General features: G+C 38.9%; 1 protein-coding gene across 3 annotated transcripts in view; it reads right to left on the bottom strand.

Annotated features, from left to right (window-relative positions):
- Positions 1-24526, bottom strand: part of PTPRG (protein tyrosine phosphatase receptor type G) — a 749569-nt gene that overhangs the window by 323184 nt on the left and 401859 nt on the right. For all 3 annotated transcript variants that reach the window (XM_043441944.1, XM_043441943.1, XM_043441946.1), the window contains exon 3: positions 3087-3266. In XM_043441944.1, coding sequence (XP_043297879.1) covers positions 3087-3266 — 180 coding nt within the window. The remainder of the gene's footprint in view (positions 1-3086; positions 3267-24526) is intronic.

The following is a 24526-nucleotide window of genomic DNA, read 5'->3' as shown; positions in this document are numbered from 1 at the left end:
AGTAACAAAGATTTATTTCTGCTTCTCAGAAAGCCGTACTTCTGAATTTCAGAGACAGATGCGTTCATATTTGGATGGCTGTGCTCTCAAGTCAGGCGCATGCGCCCACAGATAGGCAACAACTTGTGGATCACTCTGGAGGCCAGCAGAGTGACAGAGATTGATAATAAGCTTCTGGAAGACCAAGGTCATGAATCAACTTGCACTGAGTGAACCCCACACTTGTCTAAAACCTGTCATTGAAGATACCAAGCTGAAAGCTGTCACTGAAACATGTTATCTTTGCAGAAGGCTGTCAAGCGTTTCAAGTCAAGTAGAAAACTGTATCAGAGAGCCCAGCAAATTGCCTTTGGCAGGCTTCCGGAATGTGGCACCAAGGTGGCACTCATCCCCCAGATCTGATTACCCCAGCATAGCAAGGCTCTGGTCCACCACATTCAGACTGACTGTGGAGTGATATTCCCGTCACGGATCTCCAAAGGACACTCACATTTGAAACACACAGCAAAGCTAGTGTTAGAGAAAATCTGAGTTGTAGCTGTAAACACACCATCTAAACTCAGGGAGTAGAAAGGTGCAGGTGAAAAGGGGTGTATAAATAATATCACTGGTATACAAGCTTGTCCCGAGCAGCTGCTCAAACGGATGAATCAAGGTACAGGAGAAAGTAGCCTGCTATAATGCTCGAAGACCTGTTTATGGGCGCATTATGAAAAAGAGCTCGAAGCCAGGAACCACTGTGTTGAGTGGGAAACAATTCTAAGATCAAGTCAGACCAACCCAAAGCAATCAGCCACAAAAAATCTCTGACAAATGCTGGTTCAGAGAAAGAAAATGGAGCCCTAAAGTTGTACGTGCAGCCACTTAGGTGGTGGTGGTGGTGTTTTTCAAAGGCATCTCAGTGACCCACAACATGAATGGGACCAAAAGACAGATAATGAAGTCATTTTAGCTTCGCATGAGGGCTTCGCAGCCAAGGCTCCTGGAGGGATTGCTTGGAGTGCTCTGTACTGATATCCTTGGTTACAAAGGGATTGTTTCAAAGAGAGAGAGAGTGAGTCAGTTTTAATGGGTTGAGTTATAAGAGTAGAAAAATAAGAAAAAATACCTTTAGCACCACAGAATCCCAGTTAACACTAGGCACAAATGTAATATAACACTCAGGCAGTTATTTTCAAATCAAACAGTGGGGCACAGCAAGGCAATCTCTGCTACTTCCATCAACAATCTGTAACTGTTATTTGCATGGTAGTGATTAAGAGGGAAGCACTTTGCATTAGCAATTCTGAAAATGTGGTATTTCATATTCATGGACCCTAAGTGAAAGGTGAGGTAGGTAAAAGGAAGCTGGAGGATCAAACTGCTGGTCTGATACACAAAGGGATAAGACAGTGTTCATCTGTATTGTAATACAAAACAAATATTAACAAATCAAATTCTCAAGGAAGATAAGAAATGCATTTCCATCTGTGCATTTGGCACGGTGATGTCTAGTAGAAATTTCTGTAAAGATAGAATGTTCTCTGACTGTGAGGCCTGTTATGGTAGTCACTAGCTAAATGTGGCTACTGAACACATGAAATGTGGCTAGTACAATACTGCCCAAAGAGATCTACAGGTCCTTTGAAATTCCTATCAAAATTCCAATGGTGTTTTTCACAGAAAAAGTTAAAACCATCCTAAAATTCCTATGAAACTTCCAAAGACCCTGAACAAGAAAAGGAATCCTTAGAAAGAAGAACAAAGCTGGAGGCATTATACTTCTTGATTTCAAGTGATACTCCAAAGCTGTGATAATCAAAACAGTATGGAACTGGCATACAAATAAACACATCAACCAATGAAATACAATCTAGAGTCTAAGAAATAAACCCACACATATGACTATTTGCTTATAATTGACAAAAGAGCCAAGAATACTCAATGGGAAAAGGATAGTCTTGTCAATAAATGGTGTTGGAAAAATGAGACATTCACATACAAGAATGAAGCTGGACCAGTACCTTACATCCCTCATGAAAAGTAACTTGAAATGGATTAAAGACTTAAATTTAAGACCTGAAACTATAAAACTCCTAGAAGAAAACATAGGGAGAAAGCTCCTTGACATTAGTCATGTCAATGATAATTTGGATATGACACTAAGACAACAAAGGACAAAAGCAAAAACAAACAAATGGGACTCACCAAAATAAAAAGCTCTGCACTGCAAAAGAAATGACCAATAAAAATGAAATGGCAAAATGTTATATGCCAGTTATATCTTAATGTGTGCTCAGGTACTCAGTCATGTCTGACTCGTTGCAGCCCCAGGGATTGTAGCCCACCAGGCTCCCCTGCCCAAGGAATTTTCCAGGCAAGAATACTGTAGTGGGTTGCTATTTCTGACTCCAGGGACCTTCCCGACACAGTGATCTAATACATGTCTCTTGCATTTCCTGCACTGGCAGGCGGATTCTTTACCACCAGCACCACTTGGGAAGTCCTGTATATTAACAAAGCTGAAAAAAATAAAGGTGACCCCTACGCCTCTACCCCCAAAATACAAAGATCTTAATGTGTGTCTCCTCTGCTTTCCAACATTGCAAACAGATGCCCTAAGAAGACAGGAAACAAAAACAAAACTATACGCAGCTACTAAAACTAAGGGAATAAATTTTAATCTTGCTTAGCTTTAATTAAATTTAAATATAGCTACATATGGCCATATTAGAACAGAGGTCTCAAAGTTCATTCTATATACTTTACATGGACTGACCCACTCAAATCTTAACAATTCTATGAGATTGATACATATATGTTATTATCCGTATACATTTTTATCTTTATATTTTTACCCTGTCACATTGGGAAAAAAAAAAAATCTTTAAGCACAAAGTGATTAGGCAGTTTGCCCAAAATCACACAGCTAGTATAGCAAGCAACCAGTTCTTAAACCGAGGGTCAGTTCCAGAGCTCTCACTCAGCTTTATGTTGTCTATAGTAATGTGCACAACTAAATGAACAAGTCATGGTTAAGGTACAGACCAGAGACACCAGAAACATTTCATGTTGTCCTACAGACAGGTAAAGAAGATGCAGTTTACCTGTTTTCCCTGTGTTTTTCATCCAGGTTTTGTTAGAAGACTCATTGTCGAAGCCATCAAGCTGCAGGTCCTGGTACTCTTCACTGACACGTGCATGCTGGTCCGAAATGTCTATAGGCGACTGCTGACGGCCCCCACAGCTGACACTGGACGTGACCCAGTGCTCAGGACCATAGGCACCTGTTAAGAGAAGACAAGATTTCAATTCCTGTGGCTCAAAGGGCACGGATGGAATGAATAAGACACACAAAAGTCAAGCACTTCTGCCAAGATACATTTTCCTATGTATCCCCACCCTAACGATGCTACTGCACTGGAAAGCTCAGCCCAAGCCACTTGCTGGATAGGGCAAGAAAATGTAAGTAAAAAATCTCACTTGAGATAGTTTGGCTTCTTGATTTGTAATCAAATATTTGCTCATTTTTTTCTATTACCCAATTAAGAAAATTAAGCAGAAGGGTTGTCGGAGTTATTCACATTTTAAAAAAATTGTTTTAAAAATAATTTTCCTAAAATAAACAGAACATTTATTCACAAGAAAACACCTTCATCAATTTAGCATGTTCTGCTATTGTGCACATTATATGAAACACAACTTTTTGTTATGTTTCTAGGAATTTCTGAACTGGAAAAAAAATTAAAAGCAACACAGCACTAGATGAGAGTCACTACAAACAATGTACTCAATAGGATATGGTTTTCCTTTGGCTAATTGTGAGATTTTTCACTATAGCCAGTTTGAACACTTAGATATTAAGGCACTCATTTCTCTTTCTCAGCCCCTCTCTGTCATAGGAGATGGGGATACAAAGCTACCTTAAGACTAGACTCATTCATATAAATAAAGATTTTGAAAAAAAAAAAAAAAAAAAGATTTTGGAGGGACATATTCCATGGAAATAGACAAAGAGAATGCAGCTGTCATGCATAACCCTAATGAGTGTCAAGCAGGCATAGGGAGAGAAAATTTTACAACCTTCATGACACGACAAAGCAGAAGTAGTCAACTAGAAAAAAAATCATTTACTAGAGAGATTAAGATACATTTTTTGTTTGAAAACCAGATATATAATAGGTCTAAACAGTATAATTTTTCAATTTTTTATTTTATATTGGAGTACAGTTGATTTACAATGTTGTGTTAGTTTCAGGTTGTACTGCAAATTGATTCAATTATACATATACATATATATCCTTTTTCAGATTCTTTTTGCATAGAGGTCATTACAGAATATTGAGTAGTTCCCAGTGCTATACTATAGGTCCTTCTTAATTATCTATTTTATATATAGCAGCATGTAATAACTGTAAAATAATTAGAAGATAAACCTGAGGCTTCTCAATCAATGCAGTTTAGTGTATAAATACATATACACATACTTGTATTCCTAGCGGGGCTTTTTAAGCTTTAAATTTCTTCACATATCAAATAAAAGAGGATGAATGGCCAAAGCGACTTTAGGTGATCAACTCATCCATGAACCCATTCCTTTCTGCCTCATTCCATACTTAGCCTTGCACGATGGAAGACAGGAGGACATCTTAGGTCTCCCTCTTCCCAAGGAAGAGTGCACACCTGTGCCCAACACCCACCACACACTCACTGGCCATGGATTTCCCCATTTCCCGAAGTCTGATACATCTCACAGCAGATACAAATAGGGGTACCATGAACAAAGGGGTGACCACAAAAAACCTTTGCAGTCACAGTAATGGAAGCTTCATGGCTGCAAAAGTAACTGACAAACCTGCCCCCAAAACGATTCAAATGCTTGCTCTCTGGCAAAGAGCTCAGCCTCACTCTATGCCTGGGTCCTTTTCCCTAATCCTCATCCCAAAGACGATCAGAAAGAACACATTCACTGACGGGCAAAGATTTAGCGACCTCAGGACACGTTTCACAATTGTAAGTGCCAGAAGACTTGCTGCAAAAAGTTAGCATCACCACTTCCTTTACTGTAGGATTCCAACTACATTAGGAATTGTCAAGGGCTGTTTCCTCATGTCATGTCACCTCTTGGTCAAATTCCCTAAGACTGTGTGAGATGAGTCACGAAGGGACAGAGTGTGCATTTGTGTATGTTTCACCTTGCATAAATATAGTTGAAGAAAAAAAGGAGAGGAAAGCGGATGGGAATGGCTCCAATTATCCTATTTGCTCTAGATTTTCTTCCACATACCAAAAAGTTTCCAAAAAGTTTCCTTAAAAAATTGAATAAAGTGCCGTTGATGTATTTGATAGCTGAGCACCATGTTAATTCTGGCTAAGCTACAACTGGGCCTGTATGTTGGAAATATGGAAACTGAAGTGCTAGAATATTGTGTGTGTTTATGTATGTATATAATGTCTTTCAGAAACTCACTACTACAATAAAACTACACTCAATGGGAAAAAAATACATGGTAAAAAATAAATTCTAACACATGTGACTCCAAAGAACGAAGAACACAAGTCATCATTTGTAAAAACACCTAGACACCTGGTAGTTATCCTACTGAAAAAAAAAAGAAAACAAAACAAAACAAAAACTCTGTAACCTCTGATAGATACTTGCCATTCACAGTATTTCTCATAACCTGCCAGGCATGGGTGAAATATAAGTTAGCACTCTATAAAAATATAATCAGGGTTCGTATCAGTGAGATTCATTTATTCACTGGTAAAAATCTGAAGATTTAAGCCAACTACCATGCTTGCTTTCACACTTCTACCCAATAAATGCTCAAGTGCAATTTTAATTGAAACTGATCTTTCACTTCAGATTTTAAATTAATTCTTCTTTGGAGTGCTTCATGCTCCAGACATCCTTGCTTTGCAAAACCCCTTATGTCATTAGTGGAGGAAATAGAACACTTTTTTCAAGCTTGCAGGTATCGATTACCTATTCTCACGCTGAAGCACCACGGCCGTTCCACACTGTATAAATCTCTTCAGTGTTCAGACACTTTATAAAGGACTGAGAATTATATCATTAATCATTTCCAGATGCACAAGTCTCATAGCATTGAATGCTTTGTTTTTCAAAACTTTGAATAATGCCTTTAAGCAAAAAACATGACTCAAAACAAAACCAAACCACTGTGGTTGACTGAAACCTAGGTTTGAAGGAGGGAAAGCAATCAGCAAGAAGCCTTCCTCTCTCAGATCTGGGATTACCCACCTAAAACAAGAAGAAAAAGTCATGTGCATTTTGGTTTCCTCTTATTGACTCTTTCTTAGAATATCTGCATTTTAATAGCTGGACCTATTTAGAGCAGTTCACCAACTCGGACATGGCAATCTAATATGCAAGGCTATCTTCTCAAAATGGGGAGGCATGGGGCTCAGAGGTAGAAACTGCAGGGTAGCTTGGCTGCCAAGAGTAACTCCCTGTTTACCTGTTAAGAGTCTGGTATGAATTAGATCTGATTGAGACATACTGCCAACAGATTAGTACCAAGGCAATTTAACAGTGACTTCTCCTCAATCTAGAATGAAAAATATTTTCTTTTTTTTTGGCTGGACACAAGGGAGATCTTAATTCCCTGACCAGGGCTCGAACCCATGCCCCATGCAGTAGACGTGCAGAGTCTTAGTCATTGTACTGCCAGGGAATTCCCAGTATTTTCCTTTTAATAAATTCAACGAATACATCTGAAACTCCTGGTTGAAGGTTTTGACCTCAGTGTAAATATCCCTTTGCCAAGGAGGCTTTCGTGAGAAATGCACAGGGTTCTGTATTCTCCTGGCAATGGGTTCTTGTTTGCCTAAGGACATCTTATCATGAACGTAATTATTTACTCTTTAGTGTCTGGCTTCCTCACCAGCTCATTACTCTATGAGAACAGGTTCCTTCTCTACATTGTTTGACTTGATTCTACTCTCTAGCATAGAACTTGATAGACAATGAGCTCCTAGTATACATATTTTTACCACAAATACATGAATTGCAAGATGACATTAAGAAATCTTCCACAGGTCTGTCTCTCATGACGTGTTCTCTGTCATTACTTTGGTTTTAATTTTACACTTCTATCTGCTGATTTCTTCCTAAGTCTTCATTTCCTGGACTCAAGATGTCAGCTTTCAAAGTAAACACTCATTTATTCATTAAGACATTAATCTGAACAGTGATACAGTAACGCTGTATCAGCAAAGACATGATGTGCAGGATAGAATCTATGTGCAAACTTAACAAGTCCACCAACAGCAATGAAAGTTTTTTAAAAGAAAGGAATGTGATAAAACTTTGTTTTCAAAACCTTTTGGGATATGATCATTTTTAAGATGTTCATTTTTCCTATGCTTTAGCAGAGCTCTCTAATCAAAGAAGGTGAATCCAGGAGGAAACTTAGTCTTGTTCATTACTTCATCACCAAAGTCACTTCAACAATGACTCAACAAAATGCTCAGTACCAGGCTCAGTTCTAAGAAATGGTGGTTGGGGGTGGAGATGTGACAGATGCCTCTGTCAGCTCATCTGTACAACGAATGGGGAACATCAGTGATTTGACCTCAAAGGCTGGTTATGAGGATCAGATGAGATAACCCACAGAAGATACTCAGCATAAGAAAAAAACAATAGAAACTCAATACGTGGTGGCTGGTATTATTATTGTCACTGTTATTGTGTTATAAAATACATAGCAATCCCTCAAGAACCCGACCATATATAATGAAGGAAATAACCCAAGCAAGGACTAAGGTAGGTGGAGGCAGGCATTATGCGCTCCACAGGGAGAGAGGAGAGACACTTGAAGGAGAGAAATTCACACCAGAAGTGGACAGAAATTTACTAGGTCCAAGTGCTTCCCGCATGGACAGAGGCCAAGAGTCAAAAGTACTGCTGACCCCTTCAGGAGATGAAGTTTAACCCTAGCACCTGCTGCATTTAGGGACTCGCTTCCCAAGAATAAGGCAGAAAAGGGGGGGAAAGGCAACCTCTCAATGGAGAAGCCCGGTAAATAGCACCTCAGCCAAGTGATGGAGGTCAACCCCACCTTCAGTATCACGGATTATCACGCACATCTTGATAGGGCGTGGTAAGTAAGGGTACAGAACCACTCTCGGATTCTTTTTTAAAAATCCGTAACTCCCATGACGAGGAAAACATCAGACAAACCCAAACTGAGGAACGGAACATTCTACAGAACACTTGACCAATATTCCTTTAAAAACCTTGAGGTAATGACAAGCAAGGAAAGACAATAAAAAACTGTCACAGACCAAAGAAGATTTAGGAGCTGAGACCAAAACTGCAATGTGGTATTTGAGACTGAATAATGGAACCAAACACGGAAGTTAGTCAGAAAACCCATGAGCTCTGAATAAAGGTTGGAAGAAAGAAGACGACATATTTATCAAACTCACAGAAAGCAAAAAAAACTTAACTGTTCTTAAGTGGGCTACATTTTAATATCTGTATTTTACTGACTTTACTGTTATATATTTGGGGGTAGCTCTACGCCTAGTGGATGAAGGAGATGGATATTGATTTACAGATAATGCTGTGCTTATTGTCATACTCTCTTTGTAAGAAAGAAATTTGCACAGAGCAATGCCAAAGGAAAACAGAGGGGGCCTAAAGAAGGATATTTCATTATTTAAGGCTACATAAAAACCTTCAAAAGTTGGACAAATTATAGCTAAGGAAAAACATTATTAGCTTAATTTATGGCTCATTTGTGCATGAAAAGCACCCACCTCTACCTCCAGGGTGGACCATTAACAAGTCACTGTATTTTCTCATTTTGAGATGCTTACAATGCAGTAGGACTAGCACCAAGAAGACATATTTCTATAGGAGGCTGAATAAATCACACAACTGGAGATTAATTCCAACTGGCCTGTTTAAGGTAGACAATTCCCCATGTGAAAATAATGGCAAATACTGTAAATCTGGGTTCATGTCTGAGATCCTGCTTAATGTGCACTGCTTCTTTAAGGCATATTTAACTCAAAGAACTTGGTTGATACACATACGTTCTGAACCCAAACTAAGCTAATGCGTTCACAGAAAAATAAAAATCTGAGAGACACATCTCAACCCCCTCCACATCTCCAACAATATTACTTGAAAAGCTAAGAGGAGCAAATATAACTGGTTAGCAATAAAACCTTTGTATACTGTAAGTAAAACATCTCACTTCAGTATAGTTCACTATTAACACCTGAGCTGAGAAAGAGAGATAAAAGTACTATCTGTGGAGCATACAAATCATACTTTTGTCGAAAAGCAAAGAGTTTCAAATGTCCATGATTTGTATTCCAAACAATGGTTTCTTTAAATACATAAGAGATTTTTTGCAGAAAATAAGCATACACCTTGAATTTATTTTACTAATAACATATCCAAATAATGCTTTCTATTCACTAATGAAAAGCCATTAAAAATAATGAATTCTGTCTAAATCTAATTAAAAACAAAACTAATATACATGTTATATGCTGTTTCTAGTCAAATATGCTTATTAATGCCTCCCTCAAGGAATTTACATTAAAAGCATTACCTTGATCCAGGCATCTTGGTGTCTACTTTTAACCAACAGCAACAATCCAAAAATAATGTATATTCATTTTTTAACCTAACAGTATAATTAATGTTTTTTCTCCCAAATCTAAAGCACGTATTTAAACTATTCTATTTTTTAATTAAAAAACTTTATGGGACTTAACTTATAATTCTTCTGGTGCATTCTTATGGTGCATTTTCCACCCCTGGTAGCTAATTACGTGTTGTTAAGTTAAAACACTGTATACACGAAAAATGGAAGGACTAAAAAGCATTCATGTTGCTGATCCCAGATCATCTCTAAAACTCCAAAGAGTTCTAACTATTACAAGAATACTTCCTGTAACATCTAAAAGAATGAAACAGACATATTAAATTCTGTTGACATTTTAGCTAACATTCACTCTCACTGTGTACAATCCTGAAAGTAACCACAAGGATCTGGTGAGGATGACACAGATAATCACACACAGAGTGCATCCATCAGTACATGACACATGCTAACAGTGCTCGGTAAGCATGATTATCTATACTTCCATCTGGAAACCACAACCAAAACTAAATTCTGGATGATGTGACCCTGTTCCAGGGCTCCAAAAATAGCACCTGATTGCTTCTCTGGCCATTAGTTTAATTCCATTGTCCTTGACAAGAGACTGACTCAGAAAGGAGCCTTAATCCAGGACTAAAGCACTGAGTAGGGGGGATTTCCCGGGTCCGAGGAAATGTTTTAGGCGGGAGGTTTAGAGAAGACTCTTGAGAGTCCCTTGGACTGCAAGGAGATCATACCAGTCAATCCTGAAGAAAAGCTGAAACTTTTCTGCTGAAGCTGAAACTCTAATACTTTGGCCACCTGATGCAAAGGACTGGCTCATTGGAAAAGTCCCTGATGTTGGGAAAGATTGAAGGCAGAAGAAGAGGATGACAGAGGATGAGATGGCTGGGTGGCATCACTGACTCAAAGGATATGAGCTTGAGCAAGCTCTGGGAGTTGGTGATGGACAGGGAAGCCTGGCGTACTACAGTCCACGGAGTTGCAAAGAGCTGGACATGACTAAACTGAACTGAATTGATAGGATTCAACCTAACCTTTGCCAACAAAGGTCTGTATACTCAAATCTATGGCTTTTCCAGGAGACATATACAGATGTGAGAGGTGAATCATCAAGAAGGGTGAGCATGAATAATTGATGCTTTTGAAGTATAGTGCTGGAGAAGACTCTTGAGAGTCCCTTGGACTGCAAGGAGACCAAACCAGTCAATCCTAAAGGAAATAAACTCTGAATATTCATTGGAAAGACTAATGCTGAAGCTGAAGCTCCAATTCTCTGGCCACCTGATGCAAAGAGCTGACTCACTGGAAAAGACCCTGGTGCTGGGAGAGACTGAAAGAAAAAGGAGAAGGGGACAGCAGAGGATGAGATGGTTAGACGGCATCACTGACTCAATGGACATGACTTTGAGCAAATTCCAGGAGATAGTGAAGGGCAGGGAAACCTGGCATGCTGCAGTCCATCGGGTCACAAAAAGTCAGACACAACTTAGCAACCGAACTACAACATTCAAAACCAGGCTCCAGATTTTTGTTCTGAGTCTGAGGGAACAACCTACCTACTCCCTGAATGGGAATAGAGAAGAGGCAAGGAATGGACTGACTTTGAACCAAGACTGAATGAGGTGGAGGCCAAAGCTGACAAGGAAAAAGGCAGGCAGTGAGGAGAAGGGAGAGGACCTGACCAAACAAATGCTGAAACTCAAATTTTATCTCTAGACTTCTTAATTTTAAGTGTCTTTGTAGTCAAAACTTCTTGATTAGGCTTTCTGCTATTTGTGACTGAAGAAATATAGGAGATAATCAGAATGTTAGTTTAAAAATACCAACAGTTAAATCACTCAGTGCTTTCCACATTCATCACTAGGAAGAAAATGTCAAATAATAAAGATAAAAATCAGGAACGCATGCTGGATGGAATGTATAAGGATAGTATCTCCTGATTCCCCTTCCTTTTCTCTCTCCCTAGAGGAGAGGATAAACTTGGTAAGGCTTTTAAGATCTCATTTAGACAAAAGAAGAGGGAACAGGTCCTGAAGTCCCTGGCTATAAATCCACAGTGGGTAACACAGAGGTCACACGACAGGAATCCCTGACTTAATGGGACCAGATGCCTCTCTCAGAAGTCTTCGGCCTAAGAGACAAGCCACAACCAAGTCACTACCTAGGGAAGGCCTGCCGAGGTGACCATGCATGATTCCCAAAGGTCACAGTTTCATCTCAGGGTGGGGCAAACAAGACAGACAATTAGGGTCTAGTTCAGTCTGGCTCAGACAATGCTGGGACTTCCTGTCTTTGAGTGGAAGGCCTTTTTCACACCATTTCACTCTATAGTAAGTACCTAGCCTCACACTGTGTTGTGGAACAGAAGCTACTTTAGCTTATGAGAAATCCCCATCATTAGAAGGAACAGGGAAACATTCCCAGACACAGTTTAGGAGTTCGGCGTTCGCAAGGGCTAAGAATGTACAGACCAACCCCATGATATGAGGGCTGAGAGGAAAAGAACAAGGAATTAAAAATCATTTTATGAGGTGTTCACTCAACAGCTGAGCTGGGGTGGATGGGGTGTGTGGGTCTGGGAAGCACTTCAGAGGGTAAAGACAGGATGATTCACACCCTTCCTGCAACAACTATAAAAGGAGGAATGTATGCTCCAAAATGTATTAACTATTGAGTGCCATCTGGGGAAATGTCTAGACATAAAGTGCCACATTTATGAGGTGAAGCCAAAACAACATGATGGATTCTATGCCTCTGTGACACATTGTGAACAGTTCACTTCAACTTACACTCTCCTCTATTTCAATCAATTTAGAGTGTGGGTAACATCCAATGAAGGGGATCTATAAGGAAAACCTGGAGAAATCAGCAGAAGCGACAGTGAAAAAAAGGAACATAAACTCCTTTCAGTTCATCAAATCACAGGACACTCTGCTAACTTAGCTTTTTAAAATAGCCCCCTCATCCAAGCTGTATTTCCTTGACCTCGTGCATTTCTCTTTTGAGTATACAATTCATGAGAAAATAACCTCCATGATGTTAGATAATTGACTACTTGGTTCACTCAGTACACAGAAAGCACTCAATAAATAAGCATCAAAAGGGCCAGCATTAAGGTGAAGCACTCGCTAAAACTCAGTTATCAAAATAGATAATATTCCAATGAAGTATTTTAAAGTTTGAATGAAAAAAAAAAAAAAAAAAAACCTATGATGAGCAAAATATAAAAAAAAAAAAATTAAAGATATTGTCAGTAACAAAGTCCTGTACAGAGTCCTACTGGAGTCTGAGGCAAAAGTAAAAACCAGCAATGGAAAATATTGCATTAAAATGTAATTTCTCTTGATTACGGAGTTTTTTTTGACACTCTAGTCCCAGCCCTACTAAAACGGACTGACTGACATTTAATAGTATACAGCCATCAAATGACATGAATAAGGAGATTCCATTAGGAGAATAGTCACTACATGCCAGGCATTGTGATGAAACTTGTTATATTTTATCTTCTTTGAGCCTTTCAAAAACTTGTGTCAAGTATATATGTTTCTTTCCTTCTCAGGTTAAGAAACTGAAGCTCAGCAGCTAGGAAACTTGCCCTCACATAGTGACAGACCATGGAGTCAATTTCGGATATATGGGAATAACCCACGATATAAAACAAGAGTTCGCAAACTATGGCACACGGGTCACATATAGCCCACCATGTGTTTTTGTAAATAAAGATTTATTGGAATACAGTCACAGCCATTCACATATGTATTATCCATGGTTTTTTCCAGATTGTAACTCCAGAGTTAAATAGTCTTAAGAGAGACCAAAAAAAAGAAAAACAAACAAACAAAAAAAACCCTCTAAAATATTTACCATCTAGCCTTTTGTTTACAAAATGAAAAAACTGGCAATAATGTAAATATCTAACAGTAGGGGCTTGCTAAGCAAGCTACTTCCATACTTAACAGTTCAAAAGTAGACAAATCTTATTCTCAGATAAACTCCCCACGGCTGCAAGTTTTAAATATTTAAAATAAGTAAAGGTACAAGAAGCAGTCGTGAGGAAGTTTGAAGTAGGAAAAGTATTTCTACATATGTAAAATCCTAAGCATCAGAAAGACTAATAAAATCAAATATATTAAAGAAATATTTAATTTTCTGATAGCAGAATGCACCAAAAGAAACAACTAAAAATAAACGATCTGCAAAAACATTTGCAATTCAAACCACAAAAAGGAAAATGTCTTTATTATACTAAGGGGTTCTAGAAACTGATAAATCCAAAACCGGACATAAAAATGGGCAACAGGTATGAATCAACACTTGAAATAAAAAAGGAAAACACAAATGGCCCCTTAACACAGGAAGCGCTTCTCTGCCACACTAATAATAAGAAACACAAGTTAAAATGGTATAGATGCATTCGTTTACTCACTCGATCTGGAAACACCAAGATGTTTAAATATACACTGATGTGTTCGAGTAAGTATATTCATTTATGCCACAGAAAGACTGAAACAATCTTCATAAAAGAAAATTGGATAATAAGTATTTAAAGGATATGGCTTCCCAGGTGGCACCAGTGGTAAAGAACTCCCCTGCCAATGCAGGAGATGCAAGATACGTGAGTTCAATCCCTGGGTTGGGAAGATCCCCGAGAGAAGAAATGGCAACCCACTCCAGTATTCTTGCCTGGAGAATCCCATGGACAGAGGAGTCTGGCAGGCTGTAGTTCATAAGGTCGCACAGAGTCAGAAATGACTGAGCAACTTAGTACACACATGTACACTGAAAGGAAAAATGTGCACTCCTTTGAGCCTGGTGTTAATTCTTCAGGTATACTTGTATTCATACAAGTTAAGGTTAAGGTTAGTTAGGGGCTTCCCAGGTGGCGCGAGTGGTAAAGAACTTGCTTGATAATGCGGGAGACCTAAGAGACACAGCTTCAGTCCCTGGGTCAGGAAGATCCCTGGAGGAGGGCATGGCAATCCACTCCAGTATTCTTACTGGAGAATTTCATAGACAGAGGGTCCAGGCGGGCTTATGTTTTAAAAAATGAGAAAATAAATGATCATGTATATAACTATATACGTATACACATATATTCTTACTGTAGGTATATAAAATACCCCTGGAAGCATATTTCAGAAAGCATAATACTAGTAAATGAAGAGGAAATAAGAACAGGATATTTTTCACTACTTATTCTTTTATGCCCTTTGTGATATACTAACCTATTAAACAGGAAAACTTAAGTACACATAGAAACTTAACATGCATGGAGGAGTACCTGATACCATTCAGTGGTACTACTACAGAGCAAATACTGCAGAAGTATATCAGATCATGTACAGAAAAAAATTAAATAAAATCAAAACCAGTGACAAAAAACAAAGATTACAAAGAAGCTTTCTAAACTGTAAATGGTGGTTAGCTCCAGGATGCGAGTCAAAAGATGCACATACATGAATGTGTGTGGAAGGCTGAAATGAACACCTAAGCAGCAAACATGAAATAAATTACTTACACATGAATAAAAGATGCTAATATGATCTAGAAAGATATCTATTTTGAGGATACATGTATGTAGTGCTTTATTTAACAACAACAATTTTTTTTTTTTTAAATTCTGGATACACACTTCTGAGATTTTGACCTAAGAATATTCTTGAGGGACTCTGGAAGTCCTGAAGGTCTTAATACATGATGGCATCATTCTAACAGGGGCCCCAGGAGGGTAAAAGTTTGTTCTTTGCGGGAAAATATATTACTATTTTCATGTTTAAAGCACAGGCATGTATGTATGTGTGCAATCAGATGGGGGTGATTAAGAGGATGTCATCTATAAAGTTAAAATTTCACATGCTAAGGGGTGATTAGGGGGAAAATATTTTAAACCTCATTAAAAATAAAATCCATTTTCCTGAGCTCCCATTGCAGCACCTTCAAGAGTGCGATCCAGGAAACTGTTCTGAGAACAGTGAAACAAGTCACAAACAGTACCAAGAGCTGACAACAGTACTAACTACTACAAAAGAGAGTGTGTTTTACAAAAACTATCGTGTAAAAATATCTAATCAGGCAGTGGGCAGTAACAGAAAATAAGGTTGAGAAGAAAAAGACTGAAGAATTCTGTAGGCAAAACAGATCCTCAAGTCTTTTTCCTTTTTTATTAATTCACTTACTTTAATTGGAGGATAATTACTTTGTGGCAGTTTTCTGCCATACATCAACATGAATCAGCCATGGGTCCACATGTGTCCCCCCATCCTAAACCCCTCTCCCACCTCCCTCCCCATCCCATCCCTCTGGGTTGTCCTAGAGCAACGGCTTTGAATGTTCCACAGGTCTTCTTCATGTGACTGTTGAGTCAGATCCATGTGAAAGCAGAACTTCTATTTCAACTTTAACCTGAGACAACTATCGAAAAAGCCAATACTACTGAGAAGTCACATGGTCCTCACTGTAATTTTATGTCATAAACCCACAGGAAAACCCTATGGTATATTAGGATTATCCATTGTAAATATAGCAGTGTGTACCTATAGGAATATGGGTTTCATTTTTCATGAAGTTTTCTACTCACCAAGTCCAGCACTGGTCTTTCATTCACCATTTTGGAATAATTGTTTTCATCATTCTATCATTCCATTTTATCTTCCATTATTTCATCATAATACTAATATACTAATAATACCACTAACATACCCATTATTACAAGAGGAAAACTGAGATTCGCTTACTTAGAGTGCAAGTACTTGAGGCTATGATTTGAACCCAAGTCTGCACAACTGTAACTCTTTGTTTTGGCTGAAGTGCCTGTTGCTTCTCTCCTACATCCTATTGAATTTTTACCCATCATTCCTGCCTCACAGGAGCTGGAGAGATCCTGATTTTGTCATCTAATTTCAGCCATAGGCCTCCCGGTAACATGCCAGTTGCAAATTTAATAAATCCATCTCCTTTGTCAAGTCGATGATAAAAATGCTCAAAAGGCCAGGGCCCAAGATAGAACTCTCCATCATTACAGTGGAGCATTATCCAGAATTCCCTGGGAAGAGTTTTTCAATCTACCGAGAATCCTCATTTCTCCTTCTTAACTCTAAGAATATCAAGAGATAGCATGTCAAGGCTTCTCTCTGAAATACAGAAGCCTGTGTTGGTTGTGCTTGAAAATTCAGCAATGTTTTCGCCATGTGGCAGAGCTTTAAACAGGGAGAGGTGCGAACAAAGACCTTCCTGCAAGTATCTGCACACAGTGCTTTGAGGGCAGGACATACTTTAATTTCCTCACCCTTGTTACCCGTCCTAGGAAGAGCAGGCAGTGGGTAACTAAAGGCTGCATGACAGAAACAGGGCACAGAACGGGAATATACAAAAGCAGCAAATCAGTGAGATGACAAAATGGCCAGCTCTGTTTCCCATTCTGCCAGAAATTTGTGATCAAAATAAGATTTCTGATGAAAATCTCATCAACTTTAGGAATCACTATTATACTTAGAGGGACTGAACTGATCAGTGATGAGGAAGAAACAAATGCAACTGTAGGAGGGACAGATGGGATCTATTTATATTGACAGCAAAGAAAGTGGTCACCGTGAAAAACAAAAGTGTACAGGAAAAATAGCAAGGAATTTATCTTCAGGTGAAACAGACTTTCATTTCAGGATTGAAGTGGCAGGAAGTGGTAGCCCACTTTTGACCAAGAATGATAGAAACAGTTATTACAAAATGATGACCCAAAGCCCAGAGATGTACGTAATGACCAGAAAACTTCACTAAAAACAATACATACACATCACATGAATACCTGTGGCTGACTCATGTTGATGTATGGCAGAAACCAGCACAATATTGTAAAGCAACTATCTTACAATAAAAAATTTTAAGAAATGAATATAACCCATATTCCTACGGGTACACACTGCTTTACTTAAAATGGATAACCAAGAAGGACCTACTATATAGCACGTGGAACTCTGCTCTATGTTACATGGCAGCCTGTATGGGACGTGGGTTTGGGGAGAAAGATGGCTGAGTCCCTTTGCTGTCTACCTGAAACTATCGCAATATTCTCAACAGGCTATACTCCAACACAAAATAAAAAGTTGAAAAAATAAAACAAAACCAATATTTCTGAGCTCTCATATCAGCACCTTCCAGAGCGGGATCAAGGAAACTGAAAATAAGAAACAGAAAATAGCCAGGAACAGTATGAAGAACTGATACTGTCACTAAAGACATTGTGTTTTTCAAGAATCATCTCCTGAAATCAAATGTAAGCAATAAACTTCACTATTATCCTTATTATCCTCATTATATACTGGGTTGGCCAAAGAGTTCATTCAGGTTTTTCTGTGGTGTGTTATAAAATAGTCGAAACAAACTTTTGGCTAACCCAATATTATGAGGAATGTCAGAGAGTATTCTAATCTGCTCAAGATGATTCCCCTAGTAAGCAGCTTTTAACCCTCACTTCAAATGCATTCTTTATATACTAACATTTACGGGCCACTGACAAGCAATCAGAATCCATGGATTATCTTATTTGCTCCTGACAATACTATCTTCATTTTATGGATGAAGATACTACACCTAGAAAGGTTTATTTATCTGGTATTTAGGTCACCATTAAGTAAGTAGTGGGAGCCAGAAGTCAAACTTAGATGGCTCCACAGACAACTCTTTAAATATTCTGATACAGTAATACTTGAATAGGTGGATACTTCTAGACAGTTCTGGCGTTAGCCAAATCTGGAGGTCAATTTCAACTGAGATTATGTGTCCAGGTCCAAAAATCTGCTCCACATATTTTGAATAGCCTACTAGTAGCTTTGACCTTGGTTCTTCATAGTCAGCAAAGAAAATGCTATTATCAAAGTACTAACATTCTTCAATAAAACCATGTGTCTGTAGGTGGGGTCCAAAGCTAGGCAGGCTGATTAGGGAAACTAAGTAAGCAACCATGGTCACAGAAAGGTCTAACATCCCAGAATTACCCTACTAAACCCGAGAAGACTAATGCCATGAACACTGAGAGATTACCACTGAAGGAATGGGATGGGCAAATTACATGAGCATCTAAAAAAAGAAAAATCACTTATCTTTGCATAATAAAGAGGGACTACTCAATTTCAGGTAATAAAAGATTTTTAAAACATTATCAACTCACTTTAAAGGATACTTTTAAAGGTATCAAAGCAAATAACTGCGTTAAACATGTGCATGAAATGAACGAACTTTGGCTTAAGGTGTGGTTGTGCAGTGTTGGTCTTATAATTCTTCAACTAGGTGATTTAGTACCAGTAATACCATGAGAAAAAAAATTTCCTTCTGACTACATTTTAGGTACATTATTAAGAAGACAGAGTACAATTTCACAGTTATATCGGGAACTTTCTATACACATGAAATGCTTAACGAAAAAAAGAGGAGAAACTATTTTTTCAGACAACTGAATGAAGAATTGTATTTGACAAGATGCATAAGAAATATGACTATTAAGAAACTGAATTTAGGATCCTCAGCATAGGATTAAGCAGGAGACAGAACAAACATTTTTCCTTTTGCATTTTTAGAACTCCAACCATGAACAATACAAGCTTAAGTCAAGTTCTGGCCATCATCATAATGGACTCAGCAGGAATTTTTTACTTGGGGACCTTACATCCCAGAGAGAATGTTTTAGTGGTTTCCAAAACAATAGGCTCTTGGGTGTGAAAAATAAGCTCTTTAATTAGCATTTTAGAAGTCCCTTCCTTGCAGATAAAGTTGCTAATGCAGGCAAAGACTTAATATAAAATTATCATTTTCAGAAGAGGCTGGACAAAGAGGAGGAATGTGCTGTAATCAGCTTTCATTCTTTTTGCAAGCTTTATAGTCAACTGTGGGACCACCTTCTAAGGAAGGAATGTAGACCTTTTGAATATCTAGGTAAAAGAGGTTGTTTTCATTTATTAGCACTCAATTTTCTCTCCAAATCCCTCCAAAAACACCTAAATCAGAAAAATAAGGAAAAAAACTTTCCAAAAGAACAGACTAGTTCTTTAAGCAGCAATCTCTTAACCATATTTACTGGATCACAGGACCGAACCCCTAAACTATTGTGGTTCTAAGGATCACTTAAAGTACTGTACTTAATATTCCATTCTGAATTTGCTTTGCACTATGTGTTATTAGGGCTGTTTCCACCCTTGGGTGAGATCCCAAAGAGAAATAATTCCAGGATAGCAAATGAAATCAAATAAACTACTGCACTGGCTGTTCATACACAATCAAAGCCAATAACCAGTAAAACATAATACCTGCACTGCTCTTGGCCTGAAGTTCTCAATAATGAAAAAGGTCCTGAACCCCAGTGGGCATGTGTAAATCTGAGACTAGGGGTGGATAAAGGAATCTCTGCTAACCTCAGCCTAACAGTTCCCTGCAAGCTGGGATGGCTATTGTTCCAAACCCTCATGAGATGCTCAGCAGAAGCTGCAGGCCCCTGGGGACAACTGATCACAAAACCCATGTCTTGAACCCATTTCATGTATTACAAGCATAAACCTAAAAGTTTCTAAAGCTTTCCTCTATCCTAAACTTGGCACAATGTGGCCTGTACTATCTTACAAGCATCTTCAACGCTCATGGCAAAACCCTTGATGTCCTTCCTCATTCCTTCTTGATAGTATTCAACAGATTCAGCAGCAAATGCTAGCCTCTACCTTTACAGAGATCCAGAAGGTGACTACTTCTCCTCATTTCCACCTGCTACCACTCTGGTCCAAGTCACTGTCACCTCTCCTAGGGACTGCTGTGGCTATCTTCCACCTTGTCTCATTGCTCTAATATCAACCCAGCAGCCAGTGATCTTACTAAAACATTAAGTCCAGTCATGTCACTCAGTTGCTTAAAATCCTTCAACAGCATCCTTTGACATTCAGAGGGAAAAGCCTGAGACCTAGAAAATAGTCTGCAAGACCACACACATCTGCTCCCTGCCCCCAATTACCTTCCTGATCACCGCTCCCGCTTCTCTCCGCATTGACTCTATGAAAGCCAGACAGGCCACCTACCTGTCCCTTGAACATGTCAAGCATTTTACTGCTGTCCTATCTAAGGTAACAAGTAACCCCTCACCTTCTTGAGATCATAACTTGCATCATTTTTTTCAACGTCCTGCCACTCAAATTGCATCCTTCATGCCTATGTGCTCTCTCTTTATCTTTTCCTCTGTAGCACTCATTTTCTCATATTGTAACATACTTATTTCATTTATTTACTGTCTGTTGTCTATTCACCATTTCCTCTGAAATATGAACTCTACAAGGACAGGGAAACACCTGTTAGGTGCCTTGCTATATATACACAGGTCAAGAAATAGCCTGACAAATATAAACAACAATGTAGTCTTAGTTTACAATAGACAGTTTTTAAACAACTTTATTGAGGTATATAACATATACGCTGAAATTCAACCATTTCAAGTATACAGTTCAATGACTGTTTTAGTAAATTTACAGCGTTATGCAACCAACAAACACCACAAATCACTTTCACATCACTTCCATTATATCAAATGATTTGAAGTGGAAGTTTTAATTGGGTATCTACCTATGTGATATCTCCCTTGTTGTATTACACAACACAATCAAACTTCTAGGAACACTGAATATGAAGTAACTTGTTCATGAACTGGTACTCATCAATCTACAATTTCCTTCTGTTTCAAAATGCAGATTTCTTTTTCGTTCATATACAATACCCAGATCATTGAAATTCATGGAAGTAAGATGACTAGAATTTGAGTCCTGTTCTTTAACCAGAAACATGGGTAATACATACAGGAAATTACTGCACAAACACTGAATTCCTAACATTACCTCTGTCAAATGGGGAAAAGATCTTCTTCACTGAATGGTTGGATATATTCCCAGTGGGACCCGGTTCCTCAACTGCCCTTTGCTCAGACAGACCCAGCTATGACTTTCCATGATCAGGAGTCTACAGTTAGCAACCTAAACTTTGGAAACCAAGTGCTCCTTGAAACTACTATTCACTAACATTCAAGCCACCTTGACATTTTAATGAACTAATGAAGGGACAGAAAATAAAAAGTTAATCAACATGGGACTTTGAACCTTAGAGTTTTTGAATACTTCAAGAAATTTAGCCTAAGTGGGAGGTAAAAGTTCTTATATAGTCTAAGTGGCAGGTAGAGTCCTTATATTTGAACTTGGACCAAATTCCTTTACTTTGTGTTTTCTTCCAAGCCTACCAACTCAGCCCTACCAAGCTCAAAGCCAAGAAATAAATATGCCTTTAAGATGCAGATACAGAAACTAGAATTTTCAGGGAGAGTTTAAAATAAATACTGAACATCCACGTTAAAAAATTACAATTAAGAAACCAGTACTAATCTACCTTGGGCTTTCCCAGTAGCTCAGCTGCTAAAGAATCTGCCTGCAATGCAGGAGACCTTGGTTCAATTCCAGAACTGGGGAAACAGACGCTTAGAGGAACAAAAAGAATCTTGTGCACCAAGATCCAGGAGAAAGGACTGGTAACCCCACAAGAGACAGACCCAGACTTGCCCATGACTGTCCAGAAGTCTCCAGCGAAGGCGCGGGTTGATTGTGGCCTGCCACAGGGTGGGGCAGTGCGTGCATGGGACCTTTTGAAGGAGGTCGCCACTATCTTCACTACCTCCACCATAGTTTGGCCTCAGGTCAAACAAGAGGGAGGGAACACAGCCCCGCCCATCAAAAGAAAATTGGATTAAACATTTACTGAGCAAGGACCAGTTCCCCCTCAGTTACTCTCTCCCATGAGGAAGCTTCCACAAGCCTCTTATCCTTATCCATCAGTCAGCAGACAGAATGAAAACCACAATCACAAAAACTAACTGAAGTGATCACGCGGACAACAGCCTTGTTTAACTCAATGAAACTATGAGCCATGCCTTATAGGGCCACCAGAGATGGACTAGTCATGGGGGAGAGTTCTGACAAAAGGAGGTCCACTGGAGAAGGGAATGGCAAACCACTTCAGTATTCTTGCATTGAACAGTATAAAAAGGCAAAAAGACAGGACACTGAAAGATGAACTCCCCACATTGGTAGGTGCCCGATATGCTAATGGAGATCAGTGGAGAAATAACTCCAGAAAGAATGAAAAGACGGAGCCAAAGCAAAAACAATACCCAGTTGTGGATGTGACTGGTGATGGAAGTAAAGTCCGATGCTGTAAAGAGCAATATTGCATAGGAACCTGGAATGTTAGGTCCATGAATCAAGGCAAATTGGAAATGGTCAAACAGGGGATGACAAGAATGAACACCAAATTTTAGGAATCAGTGAAGTAAAATGGAACTGGAATGGGTGAAGTTAACTCAGATGACCATTATATCTACTACTGTGGGCAGGAATCCCTTAGAAGAAATGGAGTAGCCATCATAGTCAACAAAAGAGTCTGAAATGCAGTACTTGGATGCAATCTCAAAAATAACAGAATGATCTCTGTTCGTTTCCAAGGTAAACCATTCAGTATCACAGTAATCCAGGTCTATGCTCTTCTATGGAGACCCACAAGACCTTCTAGAACTAACACCCAAAAAAGATTTCCTTTTCATTATAAGGACTGGAATGCAAAAGTAAGAAGTCAAGAGATACCTGGAGTAACAGGCAAATTTGGCCTTGGAGTATGAAACGAAGCAGGTAGAAGGCTAAACAGAGTTTTGCCAAGAGAACGCACTGGTCATAGCAAACACCATCTTCCAATAACACAAGAGAAGACTCTACACATGGACATCACCAGATGGTCAACACCAAAATCGGACTGATTATATTCTTTGCAGCCAAAGATGGAGAAGCTCTATACAGTCACCAAAAACAAGACCAGGAGCTGACTATGGCTCAGATCATAAACACCTCATTGCCAAATTCATACTTAAGTTGAAGAAAGTAGGGAAAACCATTAGACCATTCAGGTATAACCTAAATCAAATTCCTTACAATTATACAGTGGAAGTAACAAATAGATTCAAGGGATTAGACCTGATAGAGTGCCTGAAGAACTATGGACAGAGGTTCGTGACATTGTACAGGAGGCAGTGATCAAGACCATCCCCAAGAAAAAGAAATGCAGAAAGGAAAAATGGTTGTCTGAGGAGGCCTTACAAATAGCTGAGAAAAGAAGAGAAGCTAAAGGCAAAAGAGAAAAGGAAAGATATGCCCATTTGAACACAGAGTTCCAAAGAATACCAAGGAGAGATATGAAAGCCTTCCTGCTTATCAATGCAAAGAAAAGAGGAAAACAATAGAATAGGAAAGACTAGAGATCTCTTCAAGAAAATTAAAGATACCAAGGGAAAATTTCATGCAAAGATGGGCACAGTAAAGGACAGAAATGGTATGGACCTAGAAGCAGAAGATATTAAGAAGAGATGGCAAGAAAATACAGAAGAACTATACAAAAAAAGATCTTCACGACCCAGATAATCATGATGGTGTGATCACTTACCTAGAGCCAGACATCCTGGAATGTGAAGTCAGGTGGGCCTTAAGAAGCATCACTACGAACAAAGCTAGTGGAGGTCATGGAATTCCAGTGGAGCTATTTCAAATCCTAAAGGATGATGCTGTGAAAGTGCTGCACTCAATATGCCAGCAAATTTGGAAAACTCAGCAGTGGCCACAGGACTGGAAAAGGACAGTTTTCATTGCAATCACAAAGAAAGGCAATGCCAAAGAATGTTCAAACTACCACACAATTGCACTCATCTCACACACTAGCAAAGTCATACTCAAAATTCTCAAAGCCAGGCTTCAACAGTACATGAACCATGAACTTCCAGGTATTCAAGCTGGTTTGAAGAAAGGCAGAGGAAGCAGAGACCAAATTGTCACAATCCACTGGAT

This window comes from Cervus canadensis, chromosome 22 (assembly GCF_019320065.1).
Source record: "Cervus canadensis isolate Bull #8, Minnesota chromosome 22, ASM1932006v1, whole genome shotgun sequence".
NCBI lineage: Eukaryota > Metazoa > Chordata > Mammalia > Artiodactyla > Cervidae > Cervus > Cervus canadensis.
The sequence above is the reverse complement of the archived record's forward strand: the minus strand, read 5'-3'. Positions and strand labels throughout refer to the sequence as shown.